The 20,932-nt window shown below is 41.5% G+C and overlaps 1 protein-coding gene across 2 annotated transcripts in view; it reads left to right on the forward strand.

Annotated features, from left to right (window-relative positions):
* bbs9 (Bardet-Biedl syndrome 9) overlaps positions 1-20,932 on the forward strand; it is a 290,122-nt gene that overhangs the window by 30,924 nt on the left and 238,266 nt on the right. For both annotated transcript variants that reach the window (XM_085803054.1, XM_085803055.1), the window contains exons 7-13: positions 2,833-2,917; positions 3,937-4,120; positions 12,855-12,984; positions 17,714-17,895; positions 19,600-19,676; positions 19,817-19,870; positions 19,974-20,076. In XM_085803054.1, coding sequence (XP_085659180.1) covers positions 2,833-2,917; positions 3,937-4,120; positions 12,855-12,984; positions 17,714-17,895; positions 19,600-19,676; positions 19,817-19,870; positions 19,974-20,076 — 815 coding nt within the window. The remainder of the gene's footprint in view (positions 1-2,832; positions 2,918-3,936; positions 4,121-12,854; positions 12,985-17,713; positions 17,896-19,599; positions 19,677-19,816; positions 19,871-19,973; positions 20,077-20,932) is intronic.

The raw sequence follows: 20,932 nt of genomic DNA on the forward strand, positions 1-20,932 counted from the left end.
ATTACGCTGCGCTTTTGCCACATAAATTGCTGATTTCCGTGCAAAATGCGTGAAATAATTTGTAATCAATCTGCAGATGGTAGACGAGCAGACAGGCAGATGACTTTCCCTCTAAGGTCATTGTTATTCTCTTATTCTTATTCTCAAATTTGCGGGACTTGGATGATTTCATAATCCACCGCGTTTCCGTTGCAACAAAGTCAAATATATCTTTTTGCAGAAAGTTGAAAAATGTTGCATGTTTCCTTCACACACAGGAGAGAGCAGCCATTTCCCCCCTGTTGCCTTGGGAATATTGCGAAATTACGTGATGTGAAACGTTATCGCCTCCTAAGAGAAGATCAACAAAACCATCTGCTCAGTGGTTAAAGATCATTTATGCTTTACAATTAGTTTTTATCAAACCACATTGTTTTTCAACTCCCGCAGTTTTTGCCAGTTCTTGCAATTTTGCTAATTAATGCAATGTCTTTGCATAAAATTGCAAAAATACAAGGGATGCGCGACAACTAGTGGTGCAGTCAGATCATTATCGGCCCAATATTGGCTGATAATTATCGGCAAATATACACATATAAGCCACATTACTGGAGCCATTTTCAGTCAGTTTGCCACCAAAGTTGATTTGATTTTTGATGAGTCATTACTGTCTTTGTTTTTGTTGTGATTACAGCCGTGATGTCGATTATATTATTTGGTTAAGTCAGAGGCAGAAGAACTATAATGTTAAATTCATCTTTACTCTCTACATCTTCTTAACCTCAGGTAGCGGTTATTGGCATCAGCATCGGTTATGAGAAGCAGGAAGTTATCGGTACCAGTGGAGGGTTACACAATTTCAGGTTTCTTATATAATTTGTCCTTCTTCGTCTTCAGTTTATGAAGGTTTTTTAAGTGTTTTTCAAATCAAAGTTGATTGATCAGTGTTAATTTTAAAGTTATCACACAATACGAAGCACAGCTGAGGATGATGGGAGTTTATTTTTCTGCAGGTGTTTTGTCTTGAAGTTAAAATTTATTAGGTCAATCCTCTGTGGAGCATAAATCCTTAAAGTTTTAGGACTGATCTTAGTAAAATATGTTTGATGGTGTCACTCTGACTAATTTATTCTCATCATATATTATATTGTATTATATAATATGAATCACAGGGCCTGTAATGCATTGCAGCAGCCATATTGGATTATGGCGCCGTATGACGTACAGTACTGTAGGAGGAGGTCGATTTGCCACCTGACAGCTCTGATCCACAGCAGAGTTTGTGGTTGGGATCTCCGTTACGTTAGAGAGAGAAGCTGCGAGTGGATAAATCAGCAGTTATTTAGTGTTTGGTCTGCGGCTCGGGGCCGTTTGGATCTCCCCCCGTCCGTCCGTCCATCCAGGTGTTACTGCAGCAGAGAGGGAAGGAGAAGAAGGATAGATTCCCGCCAAGCCAGCCGCTCCGACTGCCAGCTTCTTACTGGAAAACTCCCGACGCCCACCCACCCACCCAAGATGCCAAAATCAACTGACCACAGATCAGTCCGACTACTTTATCCTCAGCCCCCGCCGCCGCCGCCGCCTCGCTGCTGCTGCTTCACTGATTAAAACTGATAGACCGCAGATCCGGGGAGCAGCGGGTCAGCGGCGTGTTGACTGACCCGACAGCAGCTGTGAGGGAGACGGAGAATATAAAGACGCTACCTGTGGATTTAAGTTAATAATGAACATGTTTCCACACAGGTTTTTTTATTTTTTAAATGTGGATAAATGAATGAATGAAGTGTCCTAGGATTTCTGCCCCTGACCGAGCACATGGAATTCCTCTCAGGAAAATTAGCAGTGTTGTTGTGGTCTTGGGCCGGTGGTTAAAGAAGCAAAATTTGTAACCAGAGAGTCGCTAATTTGATTTTTTTTTTTTATTTATTTTTTTTTAGACTGGCTGTGGAATATCTGGTGGGAATAGTCGAATGAGAAATGATCTGTGTGTGTGTGTGTGTGTGTGTGGGTGTGTGTGTGTGGGTGTGTGTGTGCAGTTGCAGAGTGTCCATGAGCAAGGGGCATTTCACTCCTGCAGCCAACACAATAAAAAAAAGTGAAGCACCAATCTTTTCCTGTGTTAAAGGTTAAAGGGATAGTTCAACATTTTGGCAAATTGGCCCATTGTTACAATACTTATAGTCATAGCAGTAGGTTCGTTACCTTTAATTGTCGGTGCAAGCTCATTTTTAAAATGTATCCAGCAACTCCACAACGCTCTGGTGGACAAGTTGTGACCTGCACATTCACCACGCTATGAGATAATAACACAACGTTACCAGACAGAGTTGTTTTAGAGGGAAATACAGAGACTGCTTGATGAAAAACTGTCCCTGAAGGCAACGCGCATCAGCGGTTTTACATGAATTTCCCTCTTAAACAACTCTGTGTGGTAACGTTCTGTTATTGTCTCATAGCGTGGTGAACGTGCAGGTCACAACTTGTCCACCAGAGCGTTTTGGAGTTGTTGGATTGTGTATTTGATGAGTTTGATGAGGGAAACCAAGAAATCCCATTAGCCTCCGTAGCGTAGTTCTGAGCAGCTCGCGGCTCTGCTCCGCCGTTTTAAAAATAGCTTGCACCGACAATTAAAGGTAACGAACCTACTGCTACGACTATAGGGATTATGGCAATGGGCCAATTTGCCAAAATGTTGAACTATCCCTTTAAAAGTCAGCCAGTGCAGAGGCTGAATAAAGTAAAATATTATAATCTACAACTCTGTGACTGCAAGTAAACATTTATACATCTGAAATAACAACGTGTGACGTGTGTGTCTGTTTTATTTATACTCTCTCTCTCTCTCTCTCTCAGGTATGAGACTCTGTCCGTGGCCACAGAGGCAGAGAGTCGACAGGACCCAGACCTGCCGCTCAAGACCGGAGGCAAGAGGCTGATGGTGAGTCCTGAACACAGCACCAACCAAAATGAACACCTATGTTTAAGTTAAACATTAATAAAATAATAAGATAACACATAGAAAACAGAATAAACATGAAATATAGAAATGAATGATTAAAGTAAGTGACATAGAATCTATAAAATCATGGAAGGACCTTCTTTAAATGAAGCTTTTAAGAAATGAAATTAGTTATTGGTTGTGTATTGGTGCAGATCAAGTTAAAATTTGAAGGATGAATTATCTTTATAATCCCAGAGAGGCAGAAGCCAAATTAATCAGAAACAGTAGCATTTGTTTAAAACAAGTCAAACAATGATACACGACACACCCATAAAAACAGAACCTCAAATAAATTCTACACAATATATATAAAAGGAATCCAGTACAATAGATACACACACATTCTTAAATAAACACAATAAATCAAACTTTTAGCATTGTTATTGTCAGCCATGTAAATGCTAGTATAAACAAATTATATATTCCACAGGTGTCAAAAATATTTTAAACCCCAAAACTGACAGATCAATAAATAAATCAATAAATAAGCAGATTCCTTGGAAACCTTTCTATACAACTGCACAATATATAACCAATAACAATTTTTATGATAGATAATGAAATGACTAGATTTAATAAGAGCAGCAACATACAAAAAATGGAGTGAGCCTGAAAAATATAAACAAAAAACAAACATGATCCTGATCTTCAACATCAGTCATATTGATAATTATAAAACATTTTTATTTTATTTTTAATGTTTAGGTAAATTCTCCTCAGCCCATTCACACAGATGTGTTTGGGTCTTTGTTCTGTTTTAAAAACCTCAGTTTTCCTGCAGCAGCACAAAAGCTCTGATGTTCACAGAACATGTGACACATGTCTGACCTCATCGAGTGGGAACAGCTCACACACTGGATAAACACTTTATAACCTGTGTGTGTGTGTGTGTGTGTCTGTGTGTCTGTGTGTGTGTGTGTGTCTGTGTGTCTGTGTGTGTGTGTGTGTTCCTCCAGCCCGACTGGACCTTCGTCCTGGGCGAACAGGCCCTGGACCTGTCGGTTCCCTCCTTCTCCCACTCCTCCTCCTCCATCTTCATCCTGGGTGAGAGGAACCTCTACTGTCTCCGTGACAACGGTCAGATCCGCTTCATGAAGAAGCTGGAGTTCAACCCCAGCTGCTTCCTGCCCTACGCCTCAGGTAACAACAAACAAAAACCATCTCACCTTCACCTGTCCGTCCCCTGTCTCTGTCTCTAGCTCCGCTGCAGTTAGAGACTTAAACTGGCCAGAGGATCAGTAGGAACATTAGCAGGAATAGAGCGAACATCAAAGCTTGTTTCATTACTGAGGAGGAATAACAAATGAACAGAAACCTGTAGGAAATGAACTCATTATTCAGTAGAAATTAGGTGTTTTTTCTCTAGATTAATGCTTTTAACCCTTTATAGACCTTCCATTGAAATACTGCTACCATTATTGGAGGGTATTAGGTATCCAAAAAACATTTCAAGGTCAGTGAATTAGATTAGATTAGAAAACTTTATTAATTCCAACAGGGAAACTGGTTCACCACCAGGGCAGACATACAGACATAGTATCACACTGCCACTGAAACATGATTAAAAGCAAATAAGACAATTGTAAAGTGTAAAAGAGCAATCATTTAAAAGAAATAAGTTAACATATGTTGTTTTTCACCCTTTGTAAGTAATATTTTTTAATAGAAAGAATAATCTCTTGTTTATGGCAGATAAGACTACACAGATATACACATGGTAACATGGTAGATGATAAATAACGTTATCTACAGCTCCATGGATTGATTTCTCAACATTATTCATAATAAAAAGTACTTTGCTAAAACTTAAACAACTTATTTCATTTGAATATATATTATTTTGGGCTTTCATTATGATAGGAGAGTGTGAGAGACAGGAAATCAGAGGTGCAGCAAAGGGCCGTGAGTTGGATTCAAACCAGTTAGGACAGAGAGAGCACGAGTTCAAAGGTCATAATTAGCCGTTAGCATTTAGCATTCAGCTGTTAATCAGGAACCACCAGTGGTAAAACTGCACTGTGTGTGTGTGTCTGTGTGTGTGAGTGTGTGTGTGTGTGTGTAGCTACATGTGACTCAGAGTCAGATTTATCCTGTTGCGACACTCGTCTGAAAAAGTTACGAGGCAGCGACACAGAACTCTCCACGCGTCGCTGCACCTGCCACAAGCAAACGTCTGAGAAGTGAGCGAACACAAAAAAATAAATAAATAATAAAAACTCGACAGAAACAAAGCGCTGTGTGCCGTGGCCGCGCGCCACCAGGACCTGGACTCGAACAGGAAGCTGCGTTTGGCAGAACATGATGGAACAAAGTGGAGCAGCAGCAGCAGCAGCTCTGCTACACACATTAAAACACACACGGTGAACACACTGCAGGACGATCTGTAGCACATAAACACATGGTGCAGGATGGATACAGTCCATAACAGAGGCAGACATGTAAATGTATATGATGATCTATATATATAAGACTGTGCAGCTCCATATGTGGAGATTCTTAGGTTTAGGTGAAGACTAAAACCTTTTTTTATCATCTAAAGGCATTTCAGTTCAAACTACAGCAGAGACAAAACTAAGAGGGAAATAAAAAGCTTCTGCAGTGGCTTCACTTCCATTTGTTTGAGACTTTTTTAACTGGGCAGTTTGAAATCATTTTAATACCAAGGCTAAACGGTTTTGTAAATTACAAGCAGTTCTTGTGGTTGTAATGAATATGCAGGATGTTCTGTGTAATCCCACTGTGTTGCAGAGTGTAATGGGCTCCAGACTTGATTGTGCAATAGGTTTAAATGTGTGTTGCATTGATCTCACTCTGGCTGCATCTTCATCTTCATCTTCATCACAGTCACCATCACTTCTGCTGTTGTTGGAGTTGTAGAGGAAGCAGCGTTGGGCAAATCAGATTCAAATTTCTAATGCTTCTAGTGTTAAATATTCACATTTTTAATGTTTTTTTTCTTTCTTATTACGTCTCACGTCCACTAAAGGTATTTCCAGTCAAATCTGTTATGTAACATTTGCAACAGACTTAACTTTTACCAACTCAATATGAAACTTCAAGAAGGGAAATTTAAATATTATAAGTAGTGGTGCAACGGATCGCAGTTGATCCGTGATTGGCACGCAAGTGGTCTGTGGATCGATTGATAAAAAAACCCAGAAGGTGTGCATGTAGTGTGTTAACACGTAGGCCACCGCCCCAGCCGGATAAACGGGCAATTAAAAAAACTCTGCTTGTATTGAAGCTGCACAACAACAACTTAATAGTTCTTTTTATCAACATGTTTACTTCCACAAGCGTCACGACGCACAACGTTAATTTGTGTCATTGCGGAAGGAACACGTTTAACGTCAGTTTCCACCTTCGAATGTTCTCATTATTAAAATAATGTGAATTCTGTTCGAACAGCAAAGTTCATTCTGACAGCGCTATTGGGCAGTAACGCATTACTGTAATACTTTGAGTAATGTAACGTGTTATAATTTCTAAAATACTAATTAGATATCGTACTTTCCGGACTAGTATAAGCCACTACTTTTTTCCCCGCCCCGGTGTCCCAGGTCTCGTCTCTGCACACCGCAACACAAACGCGCTCCGTAACCCGTAATCTTTTGTTTATGACGGTTAAGACTACGCGCCGTAACATCGTATGTAACGTTATCCACTACTCCATTTATAGATTTTTCGCCGGCTTCGTTGTCAACAAATGCACATGGACGAGAGGAGCATAACCAAAACAGCGGAAAAGCGAGCGGACTTGCACAGTTCCCTACTGTCTTTCTGTGTAAATATCTTGTGTTACAACATGAAAACCTGCGCCTTATATTCAAGTGCGGCCTATATATGTATTTTCTTTTACAATTTAGCTGGTGCGGCTTATACTCAGGTGTGCTCAATTGTCCGGAAAGTACGGTAATACTTATGTTGTGTTGGAAAAAGTAAAGCCCAGGTATCCACATGTGTTACCATTGCCGGTCCTCTCCCCCCTCTCACGCACACTTAAGAATAGATTAACTAATAATACAACTAATAACTTTTAAAATAAAGTCATGAAAACAGAAACACGATGAGTAATTTTCCCAACACTGAGAGGAAGGAGGCAGGAAGTGAGAGGAGTGTAACACACCGGTCTTCTGGTCACCTTCAGCGAGAGGTTCAACACTCGGCTTTGTTCTCGACACCGTGTCATTATTCAATAATCAGCGATTTAGCGATTTGCTTTGGTTTCCAGTTGCAGCTTGATTGTGCTCATTTAGAACGAGGAGACGTGAAATCAAACACAAAACCTGCACCAAGACTCGTCAAATTGTTCTAATTTTAGGAGCTGAGGATGATGTCGTTTCATACTGAAGTAAAAAATGACTTTTAAAACTTTTTAGATGCAGGTTTTATCTTTATTATCTTCATCAACACGTGTGTTTTGATGAATCTGTGCGATTAGAAACAGAGGAGAGGAGAAAAGCGGCAGCAAAAGCTTCAGTTTTTGTTAGAAATTCGGTGTAAAAATGATGAAAACTGTCACGGTTATGATTCTTATCATCACAGGCAACACTTATTATTCACCTACAGTTGGATAAACAGCAGAATAGTAGAAAAAAAAGTGTGTATAACCTTTTCCTGAGCAGCGAGCGATAAACATCAAGATGTTTTCTGTCTGTTTCAGTTTATCCAACGTTCGAGCGTAGAGGCGTTACACTTGATGTAAAATACACCAGAGAGCTGACGGATGGATGGAAAGAGAAACTAAGGAGAGGAGGATGTGAGGAGAGTTAAAAAATAGACCAGTGGATAGATCCAGAGAAGAAAAAAAAGAGAGAGAGAAAGGAGGAGATTGATGGAGGGATCGTAAAAAGAAAAGGGCCAAGAGCTCTCCACAGATATCTGTTTTCAATTTGAGAATTAAAATATCTCGGCTTTTCAAAGTGCCCGCCACTATCTGTTCCAGACTTTATTTAGATTATTTTAAATTGCTCTTGGAAATTGGCTATAAATTCAATCCGTGATGTGCCAGCGCAACAAAAGCAGCTTTTTTTTTTCTTTTTTCTTTTTTCTTTCTTTCTTTCTTTTTTCTTTTTTTTTTTTTTATTGGGACATGATTCCTGTCAACAATCAAAACCACATAAAACTTCCCACATGGTTGGAAGTCAAGACGAACTCTGGGGATCCTCCTGCTGCTGCTGCTGCTGCTGCTGCTGCTTTTCCCGCCATCGTCCTTTATCCATCCATCTGTCCGTTGTCCGTTCGTGCTTCGGATTACAGCACTGCAAAAATTCAAAATCTTACCAAGAATATTTGTCTTATTTCTTGTCAAAATGTCTAATTTCTACTCAATACTAACCTCTTTCCACTTAAAATAAGACTCATCACCTAAAATCAATCTTGTTTTTAGATAATTTTCACTTGTTTCAAACAGATTTTCACTTGAAATAAATAGAAAAATCTGCCAGTGAAAGCAGTGGTCTTTGTGCTAGTAATAAGAAAGAAAAACTTGCTCCTCTGTCAGATTTTTCTACTTATTTCAAGTGAAATTATGCTTGAAAGAAGTGAAAAGTGTCTAAAAACAAGCTACTTTTACTGTGATGAGTCTTATTTTAAGTATAATGAGGTTTGTTGCGACTAGAAATAAGACCAATGTTCTTGGTAAGAGTTTGAGTTTTTGCAGTGAGTGACAAGGCCGTCGTTCAGTGACAGTCGTCGCATCGTCATGGAAGGCGCGAAGCCAGAGAGACGCGGTGGATCTGAGCTGAACCCTGAGAGCTGAGAGAGGATGGACGGCAGAGATTCTCCTGAGTGTTTCCTCCTCTTCCTCCTCCTCCTCCTCCTCCCTCTGGCCTCGAGCCTCGCAGCTGCCTCGGCTGGATCTCTGCCCTCTCTGCTCCTCCGTCTGCCTCCCTCACTCCCTCCCTCCCTCCCTCCCTCCCTCGATCCGTCCATCCAGTCCAGTCCAGTCTTCTCTTTTTCTCTCTTTTCTCAAATAACTTTATTGGCTCGACTGCTCGTCCCGAACACTCCACTCCACTCCAAGTTCATCTCTCTCTTTAAAAAAAAAACCACAGAAAAGATGTGAAATCGCTTCCTTTAGACATAAAATTATATGATCCCGTCTTCTAGAAACATGACAGACGACTGACAGGTTCGTTCAGATCACGGCCGCTCTGAGTGATGCGTGTGTTTCTCATGTTTCCTCCGTTTGCTTTTCTTTTCTCCTCCGATTCGTCACTCGTCTCCACTGAACAGTTTAATGATCGTTGTTTTTTTTGTTTTTTTGTAATGATAAATTTACAACCAGTCTAGAGCAACAACACGCTGCAGGAGGAGAAGGAGGAGGAGGAGGAGGAGGAGGAGGAGGGTGAATCTGTCAAGAGCCAGTAAACATTTCCAAAAGGACTCGGACGACAGATCTCACTCTGCTAAATCATTTGCACGCTGCGTGGAGTACGGTGGCCCTGAGGGCTCAACACACACTGCAGCCTCCAACAGGAAACACATGCAAATAAATAAATTCAGACCTGGGGAATGATGCACCTGCAGGAAACGTATCGTTTCTTCTTTTTAAGAACAAACTCCCAGTGTGTTGTACTGTACGACTGGATTTGCAGCACGTTTGTTACTTATTTGCAGGTTTTTTTGTCATATGCATGAAGATTAGGGCTGGGAATCTTTTACTATCTCACGATGAGATGCAATTCTGATTTTTGGGGCTACGATTCGATTCAAAATCGATTTTCGATTCAAAACGATTTGATTCCTAATGATTTCTGCTTCAGTCTATCGGTGTGCAAAGGATCCTCATGATCTACTCCAGTCTGCTTCGCAAGACAGAATGACTAAAGTGTCTTTTTCACATTTATTGAGTTTTAAACATTTATCCACGCTTAGATGGAGTTGTTGAAACTGTTGCATAAAAGCAATATCACATATTGCTCAAGTAACAAAATTAAAAGTGCCTCTTTATAAAAAAAAATAGTGCAGTTAAACATGCTGCCTTTTAAATTCTAAGGAAATGGAGGCCGACAGCCAGCAGATTTATTTCATCTTTTTATTTTGGGACATTTTATATCGATTCTGAATCGTATTAAATGAGAATTGTGATTCTTATGTGAATTGATTTTTTGGCACACCCCTAATGAAGATGTTTTCTGAATTTGCACAATGTTGAGCTCTCTGGGACAAAACAAGAGTGGATTATAATCCATCCTTCAATCCAAAATGCAGTGGAAATATCAGATAATCTGTATTTATATGGCGTTTTTCATAACAAACAATTACAATTTTTTTTTACAGAAAGAAGGAAATGAGGAGGAGAGGATAAAATATACACAGAAAATTTACCAAATAAGACACAATAACATGTAAAACAGACATAAAATGTTGAATATCGTTCAAACTGGAGACAGTGGAGAGAGTTAGAAAGGAGAGGAAGAAGAGAAAGGTGAAGAGGCAAAAAAGACAGAAGAAAAAGAAAGGGAAAGGAAGGAAGTAAAGAAGGAGCGGCGCTGCAGTAATGTTCTGGGGAATGATGAACCTGCAGGAAACATATCATTTTTTTTCTTTTTTAAGAAGTAACTCCCAGTGTGTTGTACTGTACGACTGGATTTGCAGCACATTTGTTGCTTACTTGCAGTTTGTCATATGCATGAACATGTTTTCTGAATTTGCACCATGTTGAGCTCTCTGGGACAAAAAAAGAGTGGATTATAATCCAAGTGCAGTGGAAATATCAGATAATCTGTATTTATATGCCGTTTTTCATAACAATATTACAAAGTGTTTTACAGAAAGAGGAGGAGAGGACAAAATATACACAGAAAATTAACCAAATAAGACACAATAACATGTCAAACAGACATAAAATGTTGAATATCGTTCGAACTGGAAACAATGGAGAGAGTTAGAGAGGAGAGGAAGAAGAGAAAGGTGAGGAGGAAAAAAAGAAAGAAGAAAAATGAAGGAAGTAAAGCAGGAGCAGAGCTGCAGTAACGTTTTGGGACGATGCGTTTGTAAATTGGAGCTTCTTTTTTTTCTTTATAAGGAGTTTGTAATTATAAAGCTGATGCTGAGATAGAAGGTGTGTGTTGACTTTGATGTGGCAGCGACACACACACTCTGTCATTTTGACCCCTGTGCTTCTACTGTACCGTACCTCCCTGCTGACCTGCTCTTATACTATATTATGACTGCCCCAGTGTGTGTGTGTGTGTGTGTGTGTGTGTGTGTGTGTGTGTGTGTGTGTGAGAGGCGTGTTTGTGTTGCGTGTGGCCGTCACCTCAGATCTCACTAGGTGGCGGCTGCTGCTCCATAGGTGGGATCAACTGGACACGTGTGAAACATAAGTAGTAAAACATAAGTGCTATTTATATTTAATGTTTTCTAAGCCTTGAGTCACAGTGTGTGTGTCTGTGTGCGTGTTTGTGTGTGTGTGTGTCTGTGTGAGTGTTTGTGTGTGTGTGTGTGTGTGTGTGTAACCCCAGCGTGTCTTAAAATTAAGGATCTAGATGACAAAAATCTGGATACAAACCAGATGTGGGATGTAAAAAGACGTCATTTTTCTGACAGATGTGTGAATGGGCGTTTATACCAAAGTACAAGTGGAGAGTAAAGTTAAGTTGTAGATGTTAAAACTCATGTGTGTGTTGAACTCAGAAAGAAATTCCTTGTGCTTATTCTTTAGGGCCAGTGTGGGATTTTAAATCTGGACGTCCTGAATGTGTGAAATTCTGGGCTGATACTGATACAGATGTTTAAAATAACAGTTTGGCGGATGGTCGATGCTGGTACTCATGTCTTTTTCTCTGTTATTTATTACTCTTTTTTGTATAAAGGAAATAACATCTTCATTAATCCCCAAAAAACAACGTTTTCGCTCACAAATTGAATGTGCATGTGTATTTTCCGGTGGCCAGTGACAGTCAATGAGGCAAATATCGGCCAATACTTAGATTTAAGGATCAAACACACATTTTTGTGCAATAATCACTTAAATATGGTTCAAGACACACAAATATATCTTGGTTGGAGAATCAACATTTTACTGTTAAACAATAAATAACCTTTATTATTCCAAATGTCCTCAGTACGACGGAGTATTAGGGCCACATTGACAAATAAAAAAAAATCACAAACTTTGAGAATAAAGCCGTAAATTTACGACTTTATTGTTGTAATGTTATGACTTTTTTCTCGTAGGAAATGTACGACTTTATTCTCGTAAATTTATGACTTTATTCTCAAGACTGTGTTTTTTTTTTTTCTCAATGTGGCCTTAATACTCCGTCGTACCTCATTGCTGCTCTGCAGTAAACTCTGAAAAGTGTCAATAAAATAAATAGAAATCAACAGCGTTGGCTTCGTTACTTTTAAAAAGTAATTAGTTATAATTGCTAGTTACTTTCCCCAAAGAGTAACTGAGTTAATAACTGAATTATTACATTACAAAAGTAACTAATTACCAGGAAAAGTAAGTATTGATTTGTGTATTAACTTGGACTCGCCCCCCCTAACCATAACCCTAACCTCCTGTTTATCTGGAACTAACCAACCACAGGCGATGCGGAGGGATACCGAGTGAGTTGGTTTGTTCCAGATAAACGGCTTTTTTCTGACTAGTTGTTGGGGGAAAAAAAGAAGAAGGATATAACATACAACAGTCAAATAACGGCACATTTTATTGTCAGTAACGGTAATGGCGTTATAACGGGGGAAACAGTAACTTTTTTGATCACTCGCCGTTATTCCCATCACTGAAAATCAATAGGAAAAAGGTCACATTCACTTTTGTCGATCTGATTGGTTACACGCTCCTTTTTTATTTGCGTATTTAAAGATTTATCCCCTAACTATTAATCTCATCTTTCGTTCTCTCTTTCTTCTCTAGTGACCGATGGCACCACCAACCTGTTGCTAGGCAACCACACCAACATGCTGCTGGTCTACCAGGATGTGACTCTGAGGTGGGCGGCCCAGCTTCCCTCGGTGCCCGTGGCCGTTCGCGTCGCCAACTTCCAGTACGTAAAACACAACAACACAACACACACACACACACACACACAGAGGGCAGGTACTGAATGCTACTGTCTTTATCAGCCTGTGAAATCCAGTGTGTGAGTTTTTTTTGCAGGAAATTACCCGACAATGTCTTCCAGCTGGCCAATCAGAGCGGAGCGAGGGGGCGGGGCTAAATGATAACAGCCAATAAATCGCCTTTTTTTTCGCCCAAACAACTCCAATCAAACCGCAATTAGACACAATTACAACGCAAAACACAAACAACAAGGTTCCTCTACTATGTGTGTGTCTGTATGTGTGGGTGTGTGTGTGTGTGTGTGTTTTAGATGCAGCAGATAGTGTGTGTCTGGATGGCTGTTTGGTTTAGTTTGAGGCTGTGTTGTTTTAAAGCACTTGATAGTCATCATGTTGTTCAGTGTGTTGGCAGCAGGACGCAGCACAGACACACACACAGTTACACACCGGTACTGAGTCCAGCAGCTCTCTCTCTCTCTCTCTCTGTGTGTGTGACTGTGTGTGTGTGATTTACAGCGCTGCTCTGGGAGTCTTTGCTTTGATATTCTTCAGGCAGTATTGAATTTTATTACTTAATTCTGCAAAGCACGAACTAAATGAGTCAGAGCGTCTTCGGTTTCTGATCCGTCCTCAGCAGATCGACGTCCTGGGCTGAAAAACAGACCATAGTATAAAATCAAAACCTGACCAACACAAATGGAAAGTCCCCCCCCTAAAAATATGTTTATATTTCTTTTATATTTATTATTTTGTCCTAATCATAATCTGAATCATACTCTATTAGAAATACTGCTTTCTTTTGTTTTACAGCTCTTGCTATCTGCTCTTTATTATCTGTCCTATACAGATCATTTCTTTTCTGTTGTCTGCTGCTGCAACCCTGTAAGTTTCCCCTCTGTGGGACAAATAAAGGATTATCTCATCTTACCTTATCTTATCTTATCTTATCTTATCATTTTGGTGTTTGGTTTATTATAACGTCATCAATATTATGTGATTCCAATTCCACATATTATTACTAATATGTACTGTTAGTTAGAGACTAGAAACTAGGGATGGGCCAAATCCGGATTTTTGGGGGGTTCTGCCGAATACCGAATCCCGTTTAAAGATTCGTCCGAATCCAAAACCAAATACCGAATGGCGAATCCTGCTCCCGTCATCGGCCTGTACAGTAAACACATTATAAATGCATTAAATATCATCACACTGTGTGTTTTATTCTGACTGTAAAATAACAGTTGGCAATAACATTTAGGCATCAAGTCCTTCAGGATACTTTAGTATTTTTTATAGGGCTGTCAAACGATTAATTTTTCTAATCGCACTTTTTCCATAGTTAACTCGCGATTAATCTCAATTAAAAATATTATATATGGCGCTTTGGACTTTCAACACTCCAAAGTGTTATAATCTCTAGACAAACAGCTTTTAGACCAGACCTAGCAGGCCTACCTAATCATAACACATGATGCATGAAACTCACACAGAATTGATACGAATTGCATCCAGTGGAAATTGCCCTTTACTTTGCTACACCTCTGCCTGGCCATGTGCAGAAGCCGTCAAAAAATCAGTACATCGCCACGTGCATTTGTTGACAACAAAGCCGTCAAAAAATGAATGGATGGAGCTGTGGATATGTTAGACCAGGGGTACTCAAATACATTTTTCGAAGGGCCAGAATTTTTCTTAACAGACACCTTGGGGGCCGCACATTCAAATAGGCCTAGATTGAAATTAAATTCACCTTTTTCGTCTAATAATTTAAATATTTTTTATTTTACTTGTAAGCACATAATTTTTATTTATACACTTCATGGTGTTTTGTATGATATAAAATGAAAAATCTTGACATTGTCATATCATCATTTACATATCATGCTGGAGCTTTACACTGCTGACTTGTATCCTCAGACATGCCCTGTGATTTTCAGCTTAAATATGACCTGACCATCACAGGACGTCTGACTCTGTTCTGAGGATACAAGTCATTGGTCCTGAAATGTGTGTTTCTCTTCTATAACACACATTCTACATCTCGAAGGCGACGTCTTTCCACACATGGGCTTCCTTCACCTTTCAAACGAGGCAGAGCTCAGTGGGAAACAGTAGGAGAGACACAGACTGATGGAACCGGGACACAACACCGGGGGAGAAGCAGGTCGTGCAGCTGTGCGCCGCAGACGTGCACGAAAAAACAATTGCGTCTCATCAAATGCGCGCGGCTACGGCTTTTGAGTTGTGAGCGTGCATGACTCGCGGCTACATTGAATGGGTTTGAGCGCGCGCAAAAGACGCTTCATCTGAACGGCCCCCCATGCATGATGCACACACAGTTGAACCAAGACGGCGGTGAAAATCACCCATGGTCTCTGCAGACAGGCAGGGAAAACCCTGCAGTCCAGCCCGCTCCCCAAACACTCGCGCATGGTGATTTGGGTTCGTCTGCGTTTCTGTATCCCAGTGCAGGGCCTCACAGGCACACACAAACGCTTCACACGTGTTTCCCTGTCCCAGCGCTTTGACTTACAGGCGCACGGAGCCCAAGAAATACAGTATACAGTAATATGTAAACTAGTAGAACTCAGTCGCGGGCCTGATTGGAAGGTTCGGCGGGCCGGATGCGGCCCGCGGGCCGCCTATTGAGTACCGCTGTGTTAGACTGTGTATATTTGTGTAGCAACCAACTTGAAGGTGGCTTACCGCCACCTACTGGACTGGAGGTCCCACACTCCAGTCCTCCAGTCCAGCAGACAGAGGACAAAATGGGCCGCGATTAACCGCGATTAAAAAATTTAATCGCGTTAATCTTTTTAATTAATCGCATCGCGATTAACGCGTTAACTCTGACAGCCCTAATTTTTTATCATTCAAAACAAAAATGAAAAAAAAAGTGAAATTATTTCCACATAGCAAAGAAAACATATGCCTGTAAATATTATTGTATTTGTTAGCTACTTATGCCATGTTTACATCAAAACCTGTGTTAAAATAACAGCTGCTTTGGGGCGTCGAGTGGCGCAGTCGGCACTATCTAATAAAGACATGAAAAGCCAAAACATGTACTACATACTTAACAGCTGTTTGTTGGTTTAAAATGACCGATGCTAATTTCCATTAGCCAGTCTATGATGTTTTCCATATATGTTAGCATTAAGCTAGTCGACTTTATACAGTATTTATATTTAGTTTGTGATAATGACAGTGATGCTGGTTGTGCTGAGGGAGCTTTGAACTGTGTCGTTCACGGAGGGTAGAATATTGTTCATAAACCTTCCCATGATCGTTAGCGGCGGCGTCATTACGTCGACAACGTGCGTAGGGTTCGGTTCGGCAGAAACCAAACCCTGGATTCACATATTACATCCCTACAAGAAACACTTCCTGTTGTGTTGTGAGTTTTTGCAGCTCATGTGTTGAAAAACTGAACTTTACTTTTTTACTGTAAGTAATATTGTTGATTTGTAGCTTATTTTTTTATATGTTCTCTGAAGTTTCAGAGTGAGTTGAGCCTTCAGGGCCACCGTAAAAAAAGTCACACACTGAATTCATACATCAGTTTTTGTTTTTTTTTTCTTTTTTAATTCCTTCCCCAAACTTCTCGGACACATTTCTTTCTATCATGTCTTAGGTTTTTCATTAAGTCCAGCTCGGTGCGACTGTGTTTACATTCCCATTACTCCCATAAATCCCCTAAATGACGATAATAGGTGTAATATAGAGTCATGTGACCGCAGCTCAGTTTCCTCCCGTCTGTTTGTCCGCTCCTATTTATGATCAACACTTTCTCTCTGCGTGTGTGTGTGTTAGTGGAAGTGAGAGCTACGGTTATGTGTGTGTGTGTGTGTGTGTGTGTGTGTGTGTGTGTGTGTGTGTGTGTGTGTGTGTTGCTGCCACACATCTGCAACCAGTTAAACACACACACACACACACACACACACACATACAGTTAAAATGCGTTATTGCATCACTCAGCATTTTCTTGTGCTCGCCTTGTTTCCATAACGACGTCATGTCACAAACCAAAACTGAACTTTGCATCCTCCTTCTCCTCCTTCTCCTCTTCCTCCTTCTCTCTCCTCCTCCTCCTCCTTCTCTTCCTCCCTCTCTTCCTCCTCCTCTTCCTCCCTCTCTTCCTCTTCCTCCTCCTCCTCTTCCTCCCTCTCTTCTTCCTCCTTCTCCTCCTCCTCTTCCTCCTTCACTTCCTCCTTCTCTTCCTCTGTCTCTTCCTCCTCCTCCCTCTCCTCTTCCTCCTTTTCCTCTTCCTCCTCATCCCTTTGCTTCTTCTCCTCCTCTTCCTCCTTCTCTTCCTTTTCCTCCTCCTCCCTCTCCTCATCCTCCCTCATCCTCCTCTCTCCTCCTCCTCCCTCTCTTCTTCCTCCTTCTCCTCTTCCTCCTCCTCCTCCTTCTTTTCCTTTTCCTCCTCCTCTCCTCTTCTCTTCATCCTCCTCCTCCTCCTCCATTTCTTCTCTCCTCCTCCTTCTCTTCCTCCTTCTCCTCGTCCTCCTCCCTCTTCTCTTCCTCCTCCTCCTCTTCTTCCCTCCTCCTCCCTCTCCTCTTCCTCCTCCTCCTCCTCCTCCTTCTCCTCCTCCCTCTCCTCTCCTCTTCCTCCTCCCTTTTGATTCTCCTCCTCTCCTCTCCTCCTCCCTCTCCTCCTCTCCTCCTCACTCCTCCCTCCTCCTCTTCCTACCTCCTCCTCCTCCTCCTCAGGGAGCTGAGAGGAGGTGTGGTGAGCCTCAGCTCCGACGGTCTCCTCCTCTGCTCCTACATGGGAACCGATCCCTCCTTCTTCTCGACGCCAAAGGTCGACGCCCGTGAGGCCGACTACGAGCAGGTCGACGCCGAGATGAAGAAGCTGCAGAAGTTCATCAGGGAGGTCACCAGGACTCAGGGTGGGTCGAGTCTTTGTTTTAATTAACTCGTTAACAAGTCCCTCGTTAAGAAAACGTCCTAATAACAAATTTAGGACCGAATCACCTAAATCAGAGTTATAAAGTTTCTTTATTATTCAGAAAACTCTTACAAATGCAGCAAAACTTAAAGGTTGAATATGGAGAATGTTTATTAAAAACTATATTTTAAAGCAGAAGTAAGCGATCCGGTCGTTTTGGCTAATGCTGCGTTCCAGGCAGACTTTTGAAACCGTAAATTACAGCTTCAAGTCACAACTTACGACTTTGTAGCGTTCCAGGCAACCCACTCGTGTTTTTCCGACCTGTTTTACGGTGAAAGTCACTATAACGGCCACTCGTAACTTCCGACCCGTGAACTCGTACCAGATCGAACTGGTACCACTTCACAGGTTGGAAAAACACGAGTTACGAGCTGCCTTGAACGCACCATAACAGTCCTCGTCCCTACGTCGCCACATTCACAGCGTCCCTTGGCTGCACACACAGCCCTGCATGCCGTTCTCTCTCCTCATTGGATAAAAACTGTAGGATACGATAAATGTTTTCTCTTCTGTTCAGAGCAGAGGGACTGACAGACCCGTGTTTCAGACCAAACACTCTATGTAAGTGATTGCTGTCGGAAGATATAACTATTTAAGACTTAGATTAACACAAATATATCACTTACTTCTGCTTTAAGTAAAATAATGCATCCATGGGGCGTTTAGAGGGGGACAGAATAAAAGTATTGCTTTTCCATAGAAATATATATTTAGTCTGAATGAAACAATGACTTCCTGTTTACATCGTACCGGCCAGTAGCCGCCATTGTGGCTCATTTCTCCACTGTTTTCCTCCCGGTCGTGTTCGTTTGTTTTCAACGACGCCTTTTTATAATCAATCTGTGGATCGATGGATTATCATATATACATGTTACCATGCAAGTATCGTAACAGTGTCTTATCTGTCATAAACCAGAGATTACTGTAATTTCCCAGCTTGGGATCAATAAAGTATATCTATCTATCTATTACGGTTTACGCTTCACGTTTGTGTTGTGGACTCGCGGTGACACCAAGATAAGAGCTGTGACACTGGGTCAGAGGCTCTGATCGCAGGTTTGGTTTCCAGCCACGATGTGGAAGGAGCCTCCACTTTCCCTGTAACAAGTTACAAGTCTTTTATCTAACATCACAATTAGTCTGAAGCTGTTTATTGAAGGTAAAGATAAAAACAAAAGGTAAATATCCTGCACATTCACCACGCTATGAGATAATAACACAACGTTACCAGACAGAGTTGTTTTAGAGGGAAATTCATGCAAAACCGCTGATGCACGTTGCCTTCAGGGACAGTTTTTCATCAAGTAGTCTCTGTATTTCCCTCTAAAACAACTCTGGTAACGTTGTGTTATTATCTCATAGCGTGGTGAATGTGCAGGTCACAACTTGTCCACCAGAGCGTTGTGGAGTTGTTGGATTGTGTATTTGATGAGTTTGATGAGGGAAACCAAGAAATCCCATAATGAGCCTCCGTAGCGTAGCTCTGAGCAGCTCGCGGCTCTGCTCCTCCGTTCTATCCCTACTGCTATGACTATAGGGATTATGACAATGGGCCAGTTTGCCAAAATGTTGCACTATCCCTTTAAGTAATGAATCACCTGTATTTGTTCTAATATTGTTTTGTTTTGTTTTGTTGTTTCAGACATCCTCCCTAAGACCGACGCTGAGGAGGATCTGATTGTTACAACGACCGTGTCCTCCAGCATGGACAACCCATCGGTACACACACACACACACACACACACACACACACACACAAACACATGTTCTAACACACACACATGTTCTAACACACACACACACACACACACACACACACACACAGTGGATTGATCTCTTCTTCCTGTCTCTGCCTGCAGCAAGCTCTGCTCCAGGAGTCCGGTGGTCTGCCCGTCCCCTCGGTGACCGTACAGGTGAGGTCACATGTCGTCTTCTCCTTTGTATCTCGTCTCGTCTCGTGTCCTTGTCTCCGTCTCACCTCCTCACCGCTGCCCCCCCCTCCCTCCCTCCCCCCAGGTGAAGGTGAAGGCCGGGTGCGTCATGCAGGCGTCCAAGCTGACGGTCGGCGTCCAGCCTCCTCTGGCCGTCACTCAGGACCAGTTCGCCCTCGAGCCCATGGGTCAGTCCACTACAGCTCTTCTTTGTTTATACTGTTTATACTGCCCTACAACGGAAGAAAGGGGTAACTCCTCAGAGTGCAGTTCTGAGAAAAATTTGTTTAAAGCAGTACTTAAGAACTTCAATCAATTTGTTTATTTCGGGCATGTCAATTTAAATCATCATCATCACACTTCATCATCAAATAATACAATACATGGCCGAAAGGGAAAAGCGGGAGAAGCAAAAGCTTATCTAGTCCCGCCCCCATTACCCACAGAATAAGAATATTTGTCATACATACATATCTTTTTGCTTTTTTCTTCTTTTCTTTTCTTTTCTTCTTTTCTTCTTATTATATATATATATATATATTTTGGTTGAGTTTGGCGGCGCCAGTGGCCTAAAGCGGTAGTGTTTTGCCTGAAGGAAGACTCCATTTCCCATGAACACCAGCGCATAGCGCCATAAACATCCTGATCTCCCGGTGCATGGAAATTAACAGAAGACGTCCAGACCATAGACTGTAAAAAGAATGGACGTAGCGTCCGTGACGTCACCCATTGGTTTGGAGGAGTCTGTTTTGTGCCGCTACTATGGGGGTTTGAGCTGCGCCATGTTGGATTCTACTTGCCATATTTGGAGAGGTGCGGCCGTTAGCCGGCCGAGGGCCCGCCCACTGGCCTCGTAGCAGCGGTCCGCGGACCTGTCACTCAACGGTTCTGCGCCCTAATTGGCCAGAACTTTAAACCTAATAATAGTAAAACGGTAGAGTTTAAAAAAAATTCACCCCCCTCAGAGTGTGTGCGGGGGTGGAAACTATCGATTGAGACCAAAAAAATAAAATGTACCAGGCTGTAAATATGTTTTTTTAAGCT

This window comes from Trachurus japonicus, chromosome 16 (genome assembly GCF_045865225.1).
Source record: "Trachurus japonicus isolate A0001 chromosome 16, Traja_1.0".
Taxonomy (NCBI): domain Eukaryota; kingdom Metazoa; phylum Chordata; class Actinopteri; order Carangiformes; family Carangidae; genus Trachurus; species Trachurus japonicus.